Source organism: Pogona vitticeps, chromosome 4 (assembly GCF_051106095.1).
Source record: "Pogona vitticeps strain Pit_001003342236 chromosome 4, PviZW2.1, whole genome shotgun sequence".
In the NCBI taxonomy this organism is placed as follows: domain Eukaryota; kingdom Metazoa; phylum Chordata; class Lepidosauria; order Squamata; family Agamidae; genus Pogona; species Pogona vitticeps.
Window position 1 is genome coordinate 140,316,456 of NC_135786.1, and position 15,591 is coordinate 140,332,046.

Consider the following 15,591-nt stretch of genomic DNA (forward strand, 5'->3'; position numbering starts at 1 on the left):
AAAGTGAAGGTTGAGGAAGGAATTTATTTTCTCCTTTTTGTTCTGTTCTCTCTCTCTCTCTAAAACACGTTCATCTCCATATACAGCTTGTTTATTTTAAACACACAATGGCAAAACCACACACCCCAGGTACTGTACATCTGTCACTCTTTCCCTCAAGGTAAAGCAGCTTTGGGTAGATTCATAGCCATCAGCACGCAACGAAAACACTATATATCACATTTCCTTGAGAAAAATGTAGCTGGTGGTGTCATGTACAGCAATTCTACTCGACAAAAGAGAAGCTAGTGGAAAGAAATATAGAACTACCTCCTTTGATTTCTTCACCTCGTTCTGCACCCTATTGTTTCCCTGCTGCACTATGCCTATATCCTCAAGCCACCTGGGAGGCTATTCATCTGCAGCAGAGACTGGCAGCTGCAGTCTTCCAGATATTGCTGGAACTCTCAACCCCATCTATATACTGTACTAGCTACAGCTGGTGTGTGGGCTGCTATCCAACAACATCTAGCATTCCATACAATCATCACCCGGGTCTATAGCCTTACTAGAAAGCTGTGCATCACAGAACTGATGCATTCCACTTTGCCAGTGTCCTGGCATTTGACACCTTGACTATCTTCCCACACCTCATTAGCCACTTCCAAGCTACTTCAGCACTGACTTGTAACGTGCTGTTTTTGTTCGCATGTTTATAATGTTCTCCACTAGCTCTCCCCAAAAGAAGACCAAACTCACACAAAAATAAAGCAACTCCATTATGCTAGCTTCCAATGTGAGCTTTAAATGCATGCTTCCAAGACCAGCAAGTATCCACTTCATAATCAAAACCAGTGCACACACAAACATTGCCCTGGTGAGACTGAGCAGCAAAGCAGCCAGATGCAAAAGACAATTTGCATCTCTTAAAAAGAAAGAATTCTTCTATCTCTGTGGAATGAAGTAATTCAATGGGAGAGATTCCTAAAGTGCCAAATTTCTCTCTTCTACATAGCTGTTAAGGAGCAGGGTAACCTTCCCTATTTCTCCCTATGATTACTCTATTTGCTGATAACTATAGAAATTACTGAGAAGTAAACTTGTAAATTAAATGGTGCTGAAAATGTATTTCTGTCTACAACTACCTGCATGTGTTAATATGTCCCTTCCTTTTTATATGAATGAACCACTAATTCACCTGAAGACTCATCCTGAAACACCCTTCATAGCCCACACAAACACATTTCCTCTTGCCATAGTTAACTATTCCAGTGGTGGGTAGATATAATCATAACTGAAATTTTAGAAAAGAAACTCTTTGTTCTTGTACAACCTGGCTACAATAGTTGGTTCAGGTGCCATGTTTCTGCCTCTTGGTTTGTTGTTGGTGATGGTGGTGGTGTGCTGTGTTGTGATTTTCTTTTTGTCCGATATGCTTGAAACATACCAGAATGCCAAAAATCATTAGCCTGTGGCAAAAATCACACCTGAGGCCACATTCCCATAAATATATAAGTAATTAAAGACACTTACTCCAAAATGAGCAACATTATCTCTATTATACTGCAACTGCAGCATAGTTGTACAGTTGTAATATAACTTAGTTATACTGTCATTTCTACCAAAAAAGTAATTAATTAGAAGTAACATGATATTTTTAAGTAGTTACTTCCAAGCCCTGCCTTAAGCAATATTCCTAGCATGCTGTCTTGGATGTTAAATCCCACTAAGCTATGGGGCTTAATCCCAAGTAAATGTGCACATAACTACTATCTTAGTACACTGGTTTATGACACAGTAACCCTGTCTTTCTCACTGAGTGTGCCATTCTGGGAAAGTAGAATAAGCAATCACTCTCCCACCATCCTCTCACCTTGTGTTTATTAAAAGTGGCAGTGACGGTTCTTCCTGTAATAATGGCATCACTGGTGCTTTAGAAACTAACCATAACAAATACTTTTTACAACAAACGTGTTGCATTTTTGTAGCTGCTATGTTACATAATACAGAGCAGAATTTTAGAGCAACCGATGAATCCTGCTTCCCTCAATCTCATTGCTTTGCATTCTCCCCTGAACATGCACATATAAGAAGTTTATAGGTGCTTCTTACAAACTGAGGTAGACAGAGCTTTGTTTAACAGGACGGAAGCTATGCAGGAGTCATATAACGGTGACAAGAAACAAAATAGGACAGAGCTCCAACACTTCTAACATTTTTGCAGGTGCACCCAGAAGCCATAGCTTAGTAGTAGAGCACATGTTTGGGTACACAGAATCCCAAGATTCAGATTTTGTACGCAGGGTCCAGGAATCCTGATATTTCCAGCCAGGTTCCCAAAGAAGAGAGCCAGAGAAAAGGGTAATCCCCTCTGCCAAAGTCCTTGCCAAACTGCTACCAAGATATAGACATCCTTGGGCTAAACAGATCAATGGTGTGATTTAGCATGATGCAGTTAACAAGCTGTGGCTATGCAAGAACTTTGCCCTACTTTACATTTAGTCCTCAAGGTGTTGCTTCTGAGAGGTTTCCTCAACAGAAAGAAATTAAACAGGAGAAGAAATTAAAGGCCCTGGTATCTACCTTATCACACAATTGATGAAAAACAAAAACAATGACTTCAAAAGGTTTTAGAAATAACCATTTCTCAAAATGCTTTAAACAAGAGCATTAGTGTTTACCTGAGTGTCCTTTAATAATACTTGGAGTTCGTAGTTCTTCAGAATCCATGAATGCCTGCGTAAATGTCGCAACGCTATATTAATGGCTGGCAAAACTCCTGCTGTTAGGTTACCATACTCCAAGAGATGATTGCTGGGTAGCAGTCCAAGAATAGATATGCGAGTGCGAGCCCGAACAGGAGGTTGCTCCTCAGAACTTCTGATCATTAGCAGCATACAAACGACCAAAACACCCATCCTCCATTTCCAGGTAAACATCTTTCTTAGACTTTCTCTCAGACTTCCTCCCTCCCTTTGGAGCGTTCATCTCTAGAGCAAACAGGCCTCAGCTTGTCTATCAGTCTGACATTTTGAAGTCAATACTTCCCTGGGCTGCTGTGTGTCCCTCTAAGAAGAAGAGAGCTAATTGTTATTAAAGGATAAACTGCTCTCCGAGGCTGGATTTTCCAATTTGGACAGTAATCCCACTCACAGCAGTGCTGCTGTGAATCAGTCCCTTACAAGAATAATTCTCAAGGCAAAACTGTTCTGTCAAATCTAATTTTAAATATTTGTCATTTAGGACATTTTTGCTAGCAGAAATTATTACTCGTCCTTGACAAATTTATAAACAAATTAGAATAATAATTCTTCTGAATGTAGATCTGTCTGTTCACTGAAATACTGATATATTAAAATAAAATGTTCTAATTATTTGCATGTGTATGTGCAGCTGATTTATGCACATCAAGCTGCCGCTAATACCTCCCCAGTTCCAATGGGAAAAATCAAATGAAGATCTGTAGTCTCAGTTCTTAATCCTCCCTTTTGCTGCTGCCAGTAAGTATGGTAGCTCAGCTATGCACTGCCTTGAATGGATCAGACTTCAGAATTGCTCAAGGGGGAATCTAACATGGTGGATTGTCACCATCTGTTTTGGGTTCTCTTTTTCTTTTTCCTCTTCTTATTTTTAAATGGTAAGAAACTTGTTTTTAACATACCTTGGTTAGTGTGATAAAATCAAGGTAGCAGACATGAGAGAATCTGAGATCTGTACATTTTCATATGAGCAGAGTACTTTCCAGTCTGCACAATCATTATGAAATGTACCCTAGAAACATGGCTACACATACCACTTCCCATACCAGGACATCTGCCTCAGTGGAGACAAGATTCAAAGCTGTTCAGCAAATTCCACATTCAGTTTATAGAGATTTCAAGATGCCAGATTTTACGTATTATCTTTTCCAAGTACTGTATCTATTGTTTAAAATGTCTTGTTCAATCTCTTTTTAGACTGATAAGACCAGATCCTTACACATACTTTCCTGAGGGGAAGATCCATTGAACTCACTGGGGACTATTTCTCAGAATACACGTATAACAGTGCATACGTCTTTGGGTTAAATAGATCAATATGTACTGTATCTGACACATAAAATAAAGTTAAGTTGTTCTACAAAGGTAATAGTCACAATTAGATGTGTCAGAACAACAGAAGTACCATTGATAAGCATGGAATCCATGCCCTGAATGTACAGTACTTTGTGCTGGCTCATTAACATGCAGTGTGGAAGGATCAATGACAGCATAACTACAAAGCTTGCTAGATGGAACCCCAAATAAACATATGTGGTTGTTTGGTTTGTACACATTCATTATCACCTAAAAACTGGGCAGTGATTTGGACTATTTTCATTGTTTTCCCATAGGAAAATATCCCACTTTTAGATATTTAGGGATACAATGCTAGTAAAGCTGAACAATTAATTGCAGATGCCATATCAATTTAAAATTGATGGGTTTTTTATTCTTAATTTCCACTAAGCCACATTGTGATTCAGGCCATTAGACAATGAGGCCCCAACTGTATCTTTTCCATCATATTTATGCTATGACAGTTTCCCAGTGGCTGGGGAAAAAGTGCCATAAGGCATGCATATTTCAGAAGTGTTTTTTCTTATTAAATTAATTACTAGTGGATAACTATAAACATCCCCAAATAAACATCTAGCATCAAGTATCATGGTTTACGGACAGACATGAGCTAGAATACTTCTCTTTGAGTTGTAATCCAATTCAGCATTTTCTCGTGCTGCATTTCAAGGTAGACTTAAATAACAATACACACTCTGGCACTCTAAACAATTTTTAAAATATATGAATGCATGAACAATATTCCTATGTGTAATATGACACTAAATATGGACTTTATAACTGTGCTATGCCAAACATTAGACAGTCTTTAATTTAATTTTATTTACAAAGTGCATACAGAATTGTCATAATTGCCTCCTCAAGCTTTATGGAAAAGTTAATGCAACAGTGATAAATTAAGGCCCTCATTTACTAAGGCAGCTTTGATATTTTTAACATTCTTCTTCACAGTATTGATGAGCAGAAAAAAATGATCTGTAAATATACAGACAAAACTTTGCGTATAAGAGGAAGGTTATACATTCAGTTTCCTGGGTGCTGCTAAATCAAAATCATTTCATTGAGTTAATAATTATTCCTTCAATCCATTTGGACTAATGGCCCACCCCAACCCCAGCAATTAAGATAAGCATATATTTTTGCACTGTCTCTCAGTAGCCTTTGCCACAAAACACTACTGTATGAATGTTGACAGAGTATGGAAATAATGCAGCTAAAAACTTCAAGCTATGCAGTGGAAAAAGTTCATGAGTAGAGATGGGGATATTCGTATTCATATGAATATGAATATCCCCCAACAGGTGCAGATAACGACCACTCACTGTTCCACCACTCCCTTCCTATCACTCAGGAGCTCACAGTGAATTAGCCACTCCTGGCAGAAGGGCGGGATAACGAGCCTCTCTGCCAGGTCGAAGAGTGGCTAATCCATCATGAGCTCCAGACTGATAGGAAGGGAGTGCAGAGCCCGCAGCAGCAGTAGAATAGTGAGTGGTCGATCTGGTCCCAGGGGGCCAGACCCTAGTTATCTGCACCTGTGGGGGGATATTCGTATTCATACACGACAGCCCCCATCTTTATCCAAGAGCCCATAACCCCTTGGCAGCGTGAGGGAATTTGTGGAATAAAATCCACTAGCTAATTAGCAAGAAAAAGATGCAGGGATCGACAGAGCAAAATTAGCTTCTAGTCTCCTCAGAGTAGGCCAACAGGTCTCCTCCAATGGCACTTATTTTATTACTTATTTATTTAAAATATTTTTACCACACCATTCTCCTTAAAAGGGACCCAAGGCAGTTTTCATCATTAAAAGACAATATATGAAGCAAAAAACAGTAAGTATATAAATACTAAAAAAAGGATCAAATAAATATCACACTAAAAATGGTAAACAAAAGCTGAGTAACTCACTCAGAGACACTGGTAAGAGAAAGGGGAAAACATCCATTTAATCACATATCGCGACAGATCAAAAACAGCATATTCTAGAAAAATAAGGACTGGTTACATGAACAGAGCTTAACTGGGTCATAACTGTGTGACTAACTACATGACTGGCTGACTACATGGCTAACACTCCACTGACTCTAACTGACTTCGGACTCCTGACTAGAAAAAAAGTGCAGGAAAAAAAAAACATGGCTTTCTTTAAAATCCGAGGCAGAGATGGAACAATCGGTTGCTGCTGGATTGATTGACAGTTGCTACAGCCCAGAGAGGTCCCTCCCAGCCAAAATCTCTTAAAGGCATCATAAAATAATTCCGACCAAAATAAATACTCTGCTATAGAGCAACATATTAAGCCACCTTAAATGGTGGACTAAATTAACTGATATGCAATGACTTCACATTCAAACACAGCACTGAAAATGTCAGCATGTCAATACTGTAATTATTTTTGAAACCTCTGCGGTTCTAAGATGATGATGTATTTCACATTAGCAATTCCCCCTACTGGCCAAACTAACCAGTCAATCTGCCCAATCTTATTTCAAATTTTTGCTGTCAAACAAAAAAAATCTAGCAATTTCGTTAGCTGTGGCTAAATTCCTATTAGAAGATGAATAATTTATCACACTATAAGGATTCAAATAGATTTTCACCCTTACTTTCCTGTATCTATAAACTATAATTCTGGTTAATATATGTGATTTCTTGTATTTCACTTTTTAGCTGATAATAATAAACTATCTTTTGCATGTGTTTATGAGCTGTCAAGTCAAATCCAACTTACAGCGACCCTAATAGAATTTTCAAGGTAACTGAGATATTTAAGGGGTGGTTTTGCCAGTGCCAGTGAGTTTTCGTGGCTGGATTCAAATCCAGGAGTCCATCACTTCATCCACTGCAACACGTGGGGTGATAAAATTAGTATGACATTACATACAGTATTTCCTGCACAAGATTAGAAAGACCCAAGATTGGCTACAATCTTGCATACATTTGGCTATTTAAATCTGCCTTAAGTAACTGAGAGTTAAGCAGTCTACATGTAAGGACTGCAGCATTTGACTTCAACTGATTCTAACATTCTAACATTCTAATAAGTTACTCTTACCCATAGGAGGAGACAGAGAGGAATAAGTATGTCTCTTCTTTTTATATCTCCCCTTATTGTCTATATTTTCACTAAAAACAACTGGTGTGGCTTCCACATCTCTAGAGCAATTAGTTATTTACTTCTAACACTAGCCACTGCTTATTCCAGTGCTTTTTGTCTAACTAAACTGGCACAACTACAATGCAGCATTTTGCTGCTAAAGCTGCTGCAGAAATAATCTAACGCTCTATGAAAAGAAACATCAAGACATCATTACTACCAAAATCCTATGTTCAAACATTATTTTTTAATATATTATATAATAACAAACTCATAACATCCTGTCAGTATTGTGCTGTCAGGTCAGAGAGTCCGATGCCTGAATAGTTCTCCAAGAGTCCTACAGAACTTTATAGACCGGGGGGGGGGGGGGGGGGCTGGGAACAGAAGCCTGTGTTTGTCACAGCTGGCATTTATCCCATTTAAGGTTAATTCCAGAATGAAATCAGACAACCCACTTCCAATCATATAAAAATTTGAGCATCTAGACATTAGTCTTTTAATTGTTGCAATGATTCCATGCAACATCTGCTCATCATGATTCTATCTTCCATAAATACAGAAATATTGCAAAGGTGTTAAAAACAACCTAAAGTCTTATAGCTATAGAAAACTGTAGGCAAAAATGGTTTAAAAATATATGAAAACTAAACTTAAGTTGCAGGCAAATACCTAAGTCAGATTTCAATCCAAAATACAAGAGCTGATAATGATAAACTATCCTTTGTATGTGTTATGAGCTTATAGCCTTAAAATGGCACAACGAAAAAAGAGAGTATGTCTCTAAAATACCAAAGATCTTAAAAGTAAGAATATATAAAATAAAACTCATTTCTTAGCCTTTGAGCATATTATTAGAACATGTGCAGAAAATCGTTCTCAAATGCTCACCCAAATGAGCCAGTTTAAATCCATACAGAAAAATCCATGTTGTCCTCATCTGCTACCATTGTTGCTGCTGCTACATGACACTGCTCTTTGATGTCTGTGTTGTTGGTATCTGGTGTGGGGGCTGGCGTGTTGTGTTGTGCTGGTGTTTCCCCTGCCTCCCTGCATGTATATTTATCTCAGATGTTTACTTTTTACTTCAACTGCAAACAACTGACTTCTACTAGTGTAGTAACTTAGAGGTTTGGTCTAAAGTCAGAAAAATTATAATAGAAATTTCTATTGTTTCTACAACTCCTGTAAAATACAGTTCCTGTAAATCTGAATCTCAAAAGCTGCCAACACCACAACATGTGTTATTATTTTTACTGACAGTTCCTAAGCCATCAAGTTATACTGGGTATAAATCACAGGAATTGTAAAATAAAGGTAGAGCATATCACAGGTTCTGCAAATGCCACCCACTGGTCATTTTCAACATACGTTCTACATACTGTAATACCAACCAATTATTTCAATAAGCTTTAAATTCTCTTGTTTCTTCCCCCTCCCCCATTTGTAAACATGGTCAACTATCTAGCATGAAAGATTCTTTTTGCTAAGCAATGTTCATTTTATTTGTTTGATTGTTTGTTTACTACATTTCTATACCGTTCCATCTAGTGGCACTGGGAGATTTCTAACAGTGAAATAAACACAATACCCACCCAACAAATATAAAAGTATATAAAAAATATAAGAAGAACTATATAGCTAAACTCTCAAGACAGCAGCAATAGGCGAGATACAAACTACAAAATATAATCAAGAATAAAACTAAGTGACAAAGAAGTATAAAGAGAAGATATCCTGAAATTCCTCTCTGAAATGCAATGTTTTAATGGACCTTCTGAATATCAGGAAGGAAGGGGCCAGACATACCTCCAATATTATTGTACAGTGACCTTGTTCCAGCATCAGCTGGAAAATTAACTGATTGTTTTGCAGTGACTGTTAATAAACTGCTGTTCAAGTCTCATTGTTAAAGCACAATGTACATTCTCAGGGCTGCTTTCACTATAATTCCTTCAATTATTTCAGCATTCCATATATTCAACATTTCACATCTTGAAAGTGATGTTGGACCTGATGACTCATAAACTGAGTATAGATCATTTTGACTGCCAGCTACACAGTCTAATAACTAGACCAGTATTCTCAAAAGCGAAGGCTGTGATCTAAGATTTGTAAGGTCACAAATAGGGCCATTAGCCCCAGGAAGTTAAGCTTTTACTTACAAAAACAGGAGAAAAAGGTGTAATTCTAATATCTGAAGAGAAATGCAGCTTCTTTAATTTAACCCTGTATACCTTTATATTGTCCAGTATCCTTTCTTTTGATGCTCAAAAAAAGAATAGTAATTTCCTCTTTAAGATGTCCTAGCTATAGAAGTAAAGAACAGTTTTAAGGAACTCAATTTGGTGGACAGAGTGCCTGAAGAACTTTGGATAGAGGCTCGTAACATTGTACAGGAGGCAGCAACAAAGACCATCCCAAAGAAAAGGAAATGCAAAAAAGCAAAGTGGCTGTCCAACGAGGCCTTAGAAATAGCAGAGAGGAGAAGGGAAACAAAATTCAATGGAGATAGGGAAAACTAAAGAAAATTGAATGCAGACTTCCAAAGAATAGCAAGGAGAGACAAGAGGGCCTTCTTAAATGAACAATGCAAAGAAATAGAGGAAAATAACAGAAAAGGAAAAACCAGAGATCTGTTCAGGAAAATTGGAGATATTAGAGGAACATTTTGTGCAAAGATGAACATGATAAAGGACAAAAATGGGAGGGACCTAACAGAAGCAGAAGACATCAAGAAGAGGTGGCAAGAATACACAGAGGAATTATATCAGAAAGATTTGGATATCCCAGAAAACCCAGACAATATAGTTGCTGACCTTGAGCCAGACATCCTGGAGAGTGAAGTCAAGTGGTCCTTAGAAAGCCTGGCTAACAACAAGGCCAGTGGAGGTGATGGCATTCCAGTTGAACTACTGTATTTAAAATCGTAAAAGATGATGCTGTTAAGGTGCTACATTCAATATGCCAGCAAGTTTGAAAAATTCAACAGTGGCCAGAGGATTGGAAAAGATCAGTCAACATCCCAATCCCAAAGAAAGGCAGTACCAAGGAATGCTCCAACTACCGTACAATTGCACTCATTTCACAAGCTAGCAAGGTTATGCTCAAAATCCTACAAGGTAGGCTTCAGCAGTATGTGGACCGAGAACTCCCAGAAGTACAAGCTGGATTTCGAGGGGCAGAGGAACTAGAGACCAAATTGCTAACATGCGCTGGATTATGGAGAAAGCCAGAGAGTTCCAGAAAAATATCTAATTTTGCTTTATTGACTATGCAAAAGTCTTTGACTGTGTGGACCACAGCAAACTATAGCAAGTCCTTAAAGAAATGGGAGTGCCTGACCACCTTGACTATCTCCTGAGAAACCTATATGTGGGACAGGAAGCAACAGAACTGGATATGGAACAACTAATTGGTTGTCCAGGTTTTTACACTTCAAAAATAACACAAAGGATTCCACATACAGGTCGAGGAGAGCTAGCACCACAGGCGGCTCATATAGGGTCCTCTCTTTTTATTGTAGCTTCCACTTCTATTTCAGCCCCAAAATCCAGCTTTAACCAGCAACAGAGGCAGCAACAGAGAAGACCTGCATTCCTACCACTGTCATGTCTTTCAACATTCTCCTTTCCCATCCATTTCAACACTCCAGAAGAGACAAAATTTCTGGTTTTGAGCAGGATCAATGAAATTTCAGAAGCAGTAGTCAGTAAAATTCTACTTTCAGATATCATCAATATTAAATTGCAAAGTACATGGTGTATATCATAAGCAGTTTTTGTAATATATTTGTACAATAACTAGATCAGTATTATTAACCCATGTGAAACAGCCACTCCCACTCTTCTGCTTTTTATTTAAACATAATGTAATTGCGCCTTAATGCAATACAGTACTTGGTTCATGGGCTCATTTAATTCAATTAATTCTTTATTATTGTCCAACTGGAGAAGCAGTTGGAGGGAGTATTAACAGACAAAAGAGTACCAATCCACCCCAGTAAATAATCATATGGGGTCAGAAGAAGAAATGATTTATCCCCTGCTCTCTAAGTAATAATAATTTATCCTACAAAAACACACACACACGTCTTAAGTTTTAGCTAAACAGTGAAAAGAGCACAAACACTGGTAGTACAGCCCATTTGAGGTAACAATGTTACTAGTTGAAGTTAAGAGTAACAGAGTAGAAGATCAGAAGATTATGTACAGTACATCACAAAAAACCATCTATCGAAGCTTAATTGCCACCTACATATGAATTATGAAATTAACACAAATCTGCCCATAACACAACAGTCTGTCTACCAGGAGAAAGGTGGCATAGAAATGAATAAATAAATAAACATTTACAAGCCATATCGTTCATCATAATTACATTTTTCCAGGAAAACACTCATGTGAGCGGATAGGTACAATTATCTGTGCCTCTTTACAAACCCAAGAACTTAATACACTTCCACCATCACCACCACTGAACATCCATGTGGCATGACTTGTATATTTTTTCCTTCATTCATATCATGTTTAAGATAAGCAAAAGGGTGAAATATATGTTAACAAGCATGAGACTACTCAGAAGATCAAAGTCTGCCTTGGCTTACATTATATATTCCTTGAAATATTAAAGACCGAAAGTATGAATTTTTAAAGAATTGTTACTTAAAGTATAAGCTGTGATTCAGATAAGATGATCTATATAGAAAAGCATCTTCCATGTATAGATCTCTTTCTCCAACCTGGGAATGGCAAGTGAATACTAGATTTCTGCCTAGATCCTGAGTCTATTGGCTTATTGATTGCTTTCAAAGGTATGCATGCACATTGCTTTCAGAGACGTCAGTGCACATGCAGAAACACCACACACACAGTGTGGTGGAAGTAGTTTGATATAATTCCACACAAATAAAATAAGAGCAACACAATAGCATTTTTTTCCCTAAATATCCAAGTGTGAGAGCAAGATTATACACTTTAGTTAAGCTTCTCAAAGATTACAAGTAGCTTGGTTCCTATACTAATCCAGAATGGTCATTATTTTAGGCCAGGTTCACACAGGTGTGTACATCACTATTTCTCTACATTTGATTAATGCATACTGAACTGATGACTAGAAACTGAACATGTGAGTTGACTGTACATAAAAGCCTTATATTGGAAGTAACATTAATGAGTTGTAGAAGTGGAGGAATTCTATTCATGGTGATGCAGCTATCAAGTGATGGAGGAATCGGTTCTACTTTCATTTTACCGGTCCAACAGAATTTCCTAAATTCTTTAGATGTCCTCATGTGGTTTCAGTGTAACCATATGAAAAAATATTGCCCGTTTATCTGCATTTTAGATTATCAGAATGTTTCAAATGGTTCAAAGGCTTTTTAATCTAGGCTTTTCTGTATCTGATATATGAAGGTGAAAATGTTGCACAGCTGGCCAACTTTTTATTATGAAAGTCTCATTTCTAAGTCATCCATTAATATAATTCATAACAAGAGTAATAATCTACTGGCAGGTACATTGTTTATGCTCATCTTATTACATGCTGAACAGAAAAAAGAACCATGTAACTGAACAGAAAAAAGAACCAAGGCTACATTATTTTGATTAAATCTCACATTTATCAGTATTGTATGTAGATAATTAATTAATATTCTTAGTTTGACTAAAGTTTAATATAGCTATTAATAGAGCTATAGAAATTCCACATAGAGGCAGCTCTTCCCTGTTTTCCTTTGTCAAGGAGAAGTGGAAAATGCATTGTGTAGATTCTGCTCTGTAGAATAAGACCTTTAAATGAAGGCAGTCAGCTCAAAAACGAACAGAACCTGGTACAGGGAACTGTATGACCCTAGATGACCATATGCAGGAGTTGCTGATTTGCAAGAATTTTAGCCAACTGCCCAGTGCAGAATGTGAGGAGGCTATGCTCATCACTGAAGACAAATTTGGATATGGAAACTTAACACCTAGCTTTTCAGTAGGCAATCCTTACAGCAGGGTTATCTTGGAAATGATCTTGAGGCTCAAGTATTACATAAGAAAATGCTGCCACCTTCAGGAAAGGTCTAACACTGAATCAGCATTTATTTGCCGCAAACAGGTTTGCTTGAATTGTGGCCAGAAAGCAAGCGCAAAACAATAAAGCCTCCAGTGTGCCCACAAGTAAGCCACCGAATAAGAACAGTCCGCTTGAATGAGACTATATATATTTTTTAAAAAAAGCCGAAGGACCTAAGGCTTTATCTGCTCGGAGTTCTGCAATGGTCCGGAAGCCTCTCCGGTTTCTGCCACCCTCTCCAAGTACACAGTTGTGTTACCCAGCATTTACAGGAAGAATTATGCATGGCAGACATACGACGAAGACGACAGCGAGGGAGGAAACTGCAAAATTAACTCTTTCGGGGCTCGCGCCGATTGGATTTCACAACGTGGGGGGGGGGTTTGAAGCTGCCAGCCAAATGCTCGTCTACTTTCCTTCTTAGCTTCCCTTCCGCCGCCCCCCAACACACACACACACGCACACACACACCGACAGGCGCGCGCGCATGTCCCCTGCCTCGGCTCCCCTCTTTGCATTGTGTGCCCGGGCACGAAGGTGCACTCGCTACCCAGCCGGCGCTCGAAGGAGAGGCGAGCGGGGCAGGCAGGAGGGCAAGGGCGCGGGGGGTGCCAAGAGGGGCATCGTGCTCGCTGAGGGTTACGGCGGCGGCGGCGGCTCCTGGAGAGCCGGAAATGTCAGCATCCTTTTCTCGCCTCCAGTTGGGCGCACATGCTTTCGGGTGGAAGGGACACCACAGCGCTCCACCGGCCCCGGCCGCCCTCTCTTGCCTCCTTCTGCCCTGCTACCAAGCCTAGAAATCCGACCAGCCTCCTGCTCGCCCTTCAGGAAGGAGTTCACAGCCAGCATCAAGTGGCGCTCCAAGTACGCAAACGTTGCAGCTCGGCTCGGCTATGCGGGTGGCCCGGCGCCTGCTCCGAGCTCGCCGACCACAAATCCCTGACGTGCAGCTGTTGCTTAAATACCGGGCGGCGCTTTCTCGGCACCGCTGGAGCTGCCGGTTTTAGCCCAGGCTCGGCTGGGCCAGGAAACAGGCTGCAAATCCGAAACATCTCTCTCTCCCTCTCCCCCTCCTGTGGCATACGGGAAGCAAGGCCACCAAGCGTCTCCACTGGGTAGGAAAACCTCAAACGAGAATCAGGGCGACTCCGCTGAAAACGCCCGGCATCTCGACCAAGTACCTTTTATACTTCGTTTCCGTTCAAGGCCAACCTTTGCTTCTGCACATCGATGCAAAAAAAGATGCCCATGAGCACAACCCGGAGTGACTCTCTTTTAAACAGCTGGAAGCTGGCTTTCGGCATGCATTTCCCTTCCCCTTTTCGACATGCAGCGTTTCTACCCGAACCCTCTCGCCGCCGCTTGTAGGTTAGCATCCTCTCTCCCCCCCCCCCACCACTCCCAACGCCTGTGGCGATCAAAACAAATAGAAGTGAATCCATTCCACGGATGGCTTCCCCTTACGACCTCTCCTCTGCCATCCCAGGCCACACTGCTGGCGCCATGTGGGCATCGGCGGCTCCCGAAGAGCTCACCTTGGCCTCATCCCTCGGAATCAGCGAGTGCCCTCCCAGCCCACCTTCGAGAGGTGCCCTACCCAGCGAGCCGCCTCCTGCCTCTCACTCACCTCGGTGTCGTAGTAGCGTAGGTCCAGGGAGTAAGGGTTGAGCAAAGACTCGTTGAGGATCTGCTCCATCGCCAGCTGCATGGCCGGCAGGACGCCCCGGCCGATCTTGCCCTTCTCCACAGAGTCACTGAGCGGCATCAAGCCCATGATGGCGATAGGGGTGGTGGCGGCGTTGGCGTTGGGGGGCAACCCCGCCAGCCCCCGAGAACTGCTCCGCGCCCAAGCCAAGGAGACCAGCAGCGGCAGAAGCAAGGCAGAGGTGGTGGCCGCGCTCGGCCGCTCAGACGAGGCAGGCATCCTGCGAGGAAGGTCAGGGGGGCGATCGCAGGTGGGCGCCTGCTGCCCTCTGCCAGGCAAGAGGGACCGGCGGAGAGGAAGGGGCGCGCACGCTGCGCCCCCCTCCCAAGTCTAATCCTCCCGGCAATGGCGCCTACTCCTTCCTCGGGGCGGCCGAATGTAACCACGACCAGAAAGCGGCGGCGGCGGCGGCGGAGCTGCTGCCTCCCCTCCTTCCCACCCACCCACCCACCCAGTCAGCCCCAAACCGAGGAGGGCGCCTCCTCAACCCCTCACTCAGCCACGACCAGGCTGGCCGAAGGCGGTCTCAGTCTTCTCCTCCAAAGGCTCCGGAGACGGCGGGCAAACGCCGGGAGGGCTGAAGGGAATATGTGAGCCTTGGCGGGTGGGGGTGGGCTTTCCTCGGTTCTTCCACAGGGACGGGGGGGAGG

The 15,591-nt window shown here is 41.1% G+C and overlaps 1 protein-coding gene across 1 annotated transcript in view; it reads right to left on the reverse strand.

Annotated features, from left to right (window-relative positions):
- The window catches only part of GABBR2 (gamma-aminobutyric acid type B receptor subunit 2), a 439,280-nt gene extending 424,012 nt beyond the window's left edge, over window positions 1-15,268 (reverse strand). The window contains exon 1 of the mRNA XM_072998474.2: window positions 14,864-15,268. Within this exon, the coding sequence (XP_072854575.2) occupies window positions 14,864-15,160 (297 nt within the window). The 5' untranslated portion in view covers window positions 15,161-15,268. The remainder of the gene's footprint in view (window positions 1-14,863) is intronic.
- Between the last annotated feature and the right edge of the window lie 323 nt (window positions 15,269-15,591).